This window comes from Pinus tabuliformis, chromosome 9, assembly GCF_031772625.1.
Source record: "Pinus tabuliformis cultivar Carrire ecotype Pingquan chromosome 9, CPIR1, whole genome shotgun sequence".
Lineage (NCBI taxonomy): Eukaryota > Viridiplantae > Streptophyta > Pinopsida > Pinales > Pinaceae > Pinus > Pinus tabuliformis.
This window is the reverse complement of record NC_142307.1, coordinates 1,205,349,163-1,205,355,188: the sequence shown is the minus strand read 5'-3', so window position 1 is coordinate 1,205,355,188 and position 6,026 is coordinate 1,205,349,163. Positions and strand designations below refer to the sequence as shown.

General features: G+C 45.9%; 1 protein-coding gene across 1 annotated transcript; it reads right to left on the bottom strand.

Moving 5' to 3' along the window:
* Positions 1-2,562: 2,562 nt before the first annotated feature.
* On the bottom strand, positions 2,563-3,879 carry LOC149152875 (uncharacterized). The gene has a single exon (XM_089443627.1). It carries the CDS (start codon positions 3,877-3,879, stop codon positions 2,563-2,565), a length of 1,317 nt encoding a protein of 438 aa, XP_089299753.1.
* Positions 3,880-6,026: the final 2,147 nt, after the last annotated feature.

Here is a 6,026-nt window from a genome sequence, read left to right as displayed (position 1 = left end):
GCCCTCCTTTGACGGATCGCTTCTTGTCGACTTCAGCTCATTATCCAAGAAGTTGATCTAGGAACAACCCCATCAGTACTTTGAAGCTTGCATGCCTCAATGGCAAGTTTCTCACTTCCGGCGACAGGTATACATCAATGACCTTCGACCAGAAGATTTTGCGTGGCGTTCGACGCCAAGTCCTTTATTCACGCCACGTGAATTGTATTGCAGTACCTTGAGGGTCATTATCATTATCGGTGATTCCTCTCGCGCTTGTTAACGGTTTTCATCATTGACCGGTAATCAAGCGATGTCTTTCCATGTTCGACTTCAGCGAAATTCTCACATGGATCGACTTGTACTTAGAGTGAAGATCGAACGAGTTTGAAGACCCCGGATCTAGTTTCATCCATCCGGGCCGCGATACATATTCAGGAAATATAAAAGCATTTGTCATGTACATCATTGCAGCAGATGATCATCCTACTCAAAGGATGATAATTTCAGCAGAAAATTATCAGTCTACCATCAGACGATCGTCTGTTATATGTACCAAAATGTATTTATAAAGTTGAGCATGGGAATGCCCGCCTCAGCTAGATCATGAAAACAGAATGAAAAATAATGTATTGTATTGTATTGTATTACAGGGCGCCTCCTCAGCACTGGAATGAACTTCGGACCCTCTAGATAAAGCATTTCACCCGATAAACGGCCTCATACTTTAGGGGGCAACTGTTATAGACATTTTTGTGCCTCGCAGCACGGAGCATGAAATGTCGATAATTACAGGGATCCTCAGTCCCTAAACATGTTGTTCTTACCCCTAGAAGAACAAGGTCAGCAAACCACAGCACTTCCCATCAGTTCTCCACCTGAAAACACTCAAAAACAGGCTATTTTTGGATCATGTCAGCTGCTCCACTGAGCATCTGCGCTGGAATGCAACTGCTCCTCCTTGTACCTGCGCTGAAAGTCAAATCTAATGAAGGCTACCTGCGCTGGGCGAGATTGGCCAAGTGGCACAGTCATTCTGCAAGGTGTCAATTGCCCAGGAAGCTTCCAAACTGACACTTGGTTCAAGGAATTCGCCCTATGATGAGTAAGAGGTACTTGATCTCCATGTGGAAGCAAGGATCTCCAAGTGGACTCAAGAACTGAAGTTTAACTGAAGAGAGAGAGGACACTAGTCAGCTTTATGCCAGCCTCAAGCTGACTCATCCTTTCTTCTTCTATCCTATATATAGAGCTCTTCTATGAGGTCTAAGGAGGCTGGAATTTTGTGCAAAGCAAGGAAGTGTTGTTGGTTTACAGTTAGAGCTATTGGGTGATTGCTTTTATAGAGGTGAAGAGGAGATTTCTTGCTGCTGGGGAGGTGCTGCTGGATTGGAGCCATTGATGGTTGTAACCTTCTCAGAACCCTTTTACTTCTATCAATAAAGCTTTGAATGTTCTCCTATATACTTGTATTGCATTGATGTATTGTATTTACTTGTATATCTGATTCACTCTAATCCATGCATCAGTTATGAGTACATGTTTCTTGTAGTTTTCCTTCTCTTGTTTGTGCAGGATCTTTGTGTAGCTGGGAACAAGAGACAAAGAGAGAGGATAGGATCGACAAAAGCGAAGGATATCGGTTGGTCAATCTTTTCTTCCTTCTCTGTACTTTCATAAAGGAAAATATCAAAGCTTTACTTTCAGTTGTTGCTAAGGACTGTCACCGTTAGAGTAGGGATAGGGTCATCCGAGTCGGATACTTTTCCCCACAACAATCCCAGTAGCTGATGAGAAAAGAGAGAGAATCTTGGAAAAGGAGCGGGAATCCCGAATACTACCATCAAGAAAAATAAGAACATCATCCACGAAAAGTAGATGGGTGAGGAAGCAGTCATCAGATATCTTAAGTCCACAAAGATCACCTTCTCTCTTAGCCGATGCAATCAATCGACTGAGACCATCCATGACAATCAAAAAAAGGAGGGGTGAGAGGGGGCATCCTTGCCTAAGCCCCCTTTCAGAGTGAAAAAAATGAGATGCAGACCCATTGATGAGAACACTGAAAGTGGGTGAGGTAATGCAGGCCATGATCCAGGTGATGAAATTGAGGGGGAAGCCCAAATGAATAAGAAGCATCTTAATGTAAAGCCAACTGACACGGTCAAAAGCTTTTTCCAGATCTATCTTAAGAGTAATGGCTTTATGGTGTTTGGTCTAGATAGTATGAATGGCTTCTTGGGCCGAGCCAATAGCTTCGTGAATCTGTCGATGTTCAAGAAAGGAAAATTGTTGGGGAGCAATATGACGAGAGAGGATAGGGCGGAGGCGATTTGCAATGATCTTGGAGATGATTTTGTAAAGACAATTGCACAAAGAGATGGGTCGGTAATCATTAAAGGAGGATGGGGTGTCGGACTTTGGGATGAGGGTGATGAAAGTCGAGTTGATAGCATTGTACAGAGATCCAGACAATCTGCACTCCTCCACTACCTTCAACAAATCTTGTCCTAGGAGGTCGAAGAAGGCTAGGTAGAATTCAATGGTCCAGCCATCCGGTCCTGGACTCTTGTCCTTTTTGAATCATTTTAGTGTGCCTTCAAGCTCACCAGATGTCACGGGAGCGAATAGTGCCTCTGCCTCATCCTCATTTACAAATCTGGGGAAGTGCCCAACAACATTAATGATATCAGCAAGATTCGAACCAGGAGGGCTTTTGTATAGGTTCTTAAAATGAGTAGAGCCAAGGTGGGAGAGCTTATTGAATGAATCAGCCACACCTCCTTCAGGTAGAGGTAGATTCCAAATGGTGTTTGTAATCTTTCTACCTTTTGCATAGTTCTGAAAAAACCTAGTATTGTCATCCCCTGCTTTCAACCATATGGCTCTACTTTGAAGACGGATGGATTCCTCTCCCTTCTGGTTCTCAAGTTCAACCAAATTAGATTTGTCTTCTGCAGTGATAAACCCAAAACTTCGCTCATCGAGCAGAGAGCAGAGCTCTGATTCTATATGTAATAGAGTCGAATTCTCCCTCTGATGTTTCTCTCTAGCCCAGTTGATAGAGAGATGCTTGAGCATCGATAAGTTTAAACAGAATCCTTTTGCCATGGAGTCTGATCTATCGATCAGGTTTGCCACCCAGAAGTCTAAAACCATACGAACATAAGTAGGGTCCTGAAGCCAGACATGATTAAACTTAAATGGGGCTTTTGGTTTGTGGTGAGGCCCCAATATCTCCAGATAAATGGGGGAGTGATCCGAGATACCCCCAGTTCCTACCCATTGTTTATAATGATGCAACTGTTGTATTAGTGGCCCCTTCATGATGAATCTATCTAATCTTCGAGCTAGGGCAGCCTCACCCACCCTCCTATTCCTCCAAGTGGGAAGAGGCTTGTTCATAGGGACATCCATCAAATTATACTGCTCCAGGAGGTCAGTCATAAACCCCGAGATAGAGTCCACTTGTGCCATAGATCCCCATGATTCACCATAACCTAGGGAGAAGTTAAGGTCGCCCCCTATAATGATGTGATCAGATGAAAAAATAGATAGTCCAAGCAGGTGCTGCCAGAAATGCTCCCTCTGTTGGCAAGGTCCATAGATGTTGACAACCCGTAGGTTGGTGCCAAGTTCTGCCAAAAAGAGATCTAACCCCAGAAAGCCCTGACCTCCCCAAGATGCATCAACCCTGATGGTTTTGGGATTATATCCAATGGAAAGACCGCCAGACCTCCCCATAGCATCCAATGCCATATAGTGCCATCCCGGGGAAATAGAGTTTAAAGAACTGGTGATGAGATCAGCTGAGCCTAGGGTTTCTTGTAGCATAATGATGTCAACAGGTTCGATCTCAAGAAGTCTGCGCAGGGCTAGTTTCTTGGAGGCACTAGCCATGCCTCGGAAATTAAAGGAAAGGAATTTCATGGGGGAATGCTACCAGGGGTATTCAATGCTCTAAGAACCCCATCAAGAGTAGATTGATGGCCAGAGGCGACTTCAGCTCCAGCACGTCTGATAGCTTTGGAAAGATCAGATTTTCTCCCCCGAGATGATAGAGAGGCTGGACCAGGTATAGAGAGACCCAATTCAGTAAGATGTATCGGAGAGCCACTAGGTAGTATACGAGGACGGAGATTATAATGATGAGATTTTGAAACCCTAGACGAAGATGGTGAAGAGGAGGATGTGGATAATGAATGCAAAGAGGGTGCGGAAGGTGCAATAACAGGGGAGGACGACATGGTGCAATGAGCCACAGAGATGGAAGGTGCAACAAAAGAGGAACAATGAGCAATACAAGAGTTAAGAGGAGTGAGAGGAGTACCCAAAGCTTTGGCAGCTTCAGCAGCTGCTCGAGACCTGGTGAAAGGTGGTGAGGGTGTTCTTTGATCTTCATCCACTGCCTTAGGAGGAGGATTGTTAACCGAGGGAATAGGGCCCAGAGCTGGTGAGCGTTGGATGGCTAGAGAATTGATCCTAGATGGTGCTGAAGATGGCTTAGGGATATCCTTTGGTTTCTTATTAAGGGGGCAATCCTTGAATATGTGTCCCACCTTGTGGCACCGTCGACAGTGAAATGGAACCCCTTCGTAGTCCAATATCTGGATCCTGGTATATTTCCCCCATTGAAGCGTAATCTTCTCCTCCAAACCCTCGCGAGTGTCTAAATGAACCAGGATACAAGCAAGAGTTCTATTTCTCGATTCCACAAAGGTGCGGTCATGATCCAAATATGTACCTAGGGCATTCCCGATTCGGACGAAAACCTCCTCGCACCAATACTGTAGCGGGAGCCCTGGCAAGCGCACCCATAAGGGTCCGGCCCCAATTTGTTCTCGCTCAGGATCAAAAAGAGGGCTCCATCTCTTGAGGAGGATTGGAGCCATCTCGATGTGCTAGTATCTGGCAAGAACCAAATCTATATAATTCTCCTTCGCAAAGTGAAGGGCAAACCAACCCCTAGGTAGAACCTGAACCTCAGGCAGGTCTTTGAGTAATCCGCCCCAGATTTCCTTAACCCATAATGTGAGCCTCGTAGCCGAGTAAGCCCTTCCGCGAACATGTCCGACAAGTATTGTGCTGGCCATAGATGCTGCTTCTCCAATTGCAGAGGTCTCACCGAACCGGATCATAATATCCTTGGAGGTCATCTTCACACACTTAGATTTTCTCTTCCCTGTGCGAGGTGCAGATGGGTGTTCCGTCAAAGGGTCAGGGGAACCTTCCAGTGGGATGGATTTTGCAGACTTGACCTTGACAGCCGGAGTCTCGAAACAGCCCGACGGCGAGTGTTGAAAAGAAGGGTTTGGGGCCACCGAGGAAGGGATACCCGCAGATGTAGCAGTGAAGAAAGATGAATGAGGGTCGAATGAAGGCGATGGAGGCATATTCGCAGTCAGAATGTGTAAAGTCCTTGGGGATAAAGGGGGAATATCCAGAGCAGGGGATTCAAGAGAGAAAGACCCGGAGAAAGGTGGAGCAGAACAGTGCTCCGACAAGGTAACCACCGGCGACAAGATCGGCGGATAAGGGCCGGAAAGGAGACTAGGGCCAGCTGCCGCTGATGAGAAACAAGGGAGCCCGAAAATGACACGATCCGGCTGAGGGTCCTCAAAATAATCGACCTCCTCAGTCTCCATCGAATCCTCCAAAATACAAGCTGGGATCGACATTCTGAAAGCGACGGATGGGGCAGCAACGGGGACAGCGGGTGATACTATCGGCGATGGGTACTCAGCTCAGTAAATGTGAAAGTCTACAGTAAGACCTAGGGTTTTACCCAAAACTCTGTTGAAGCCCCGAAAATTGGGTCGACAACAAGGGGGATACCCACCCGGTCCAGACCTTGGTTGGAAACTCCTTATCCGTTTGGTATAGCGGGTCCGACTGGGGATAATGGGACCAGTTTCCCAATTTAAGGGTGTGTGTGTGTGTAGAGTTGGATGATGCTGATCTAAGAGTACTTAAAGCTAATTTAATTCAAACTAACTAACTCTATGCTATTGTAATCTAATGAGAAACAACACATCTAATCTACGCTA

Bases quoted from the DNA above. Each gene is read 5' to 3' on its own strand.
- LOC149152875 (XM_089443627.1), bottom strand. From the start codon at position 3,879: ATGGCTAGTGCCTCCAAGAAACTAGCCCTGCGCAGACTTCTTGAGATC.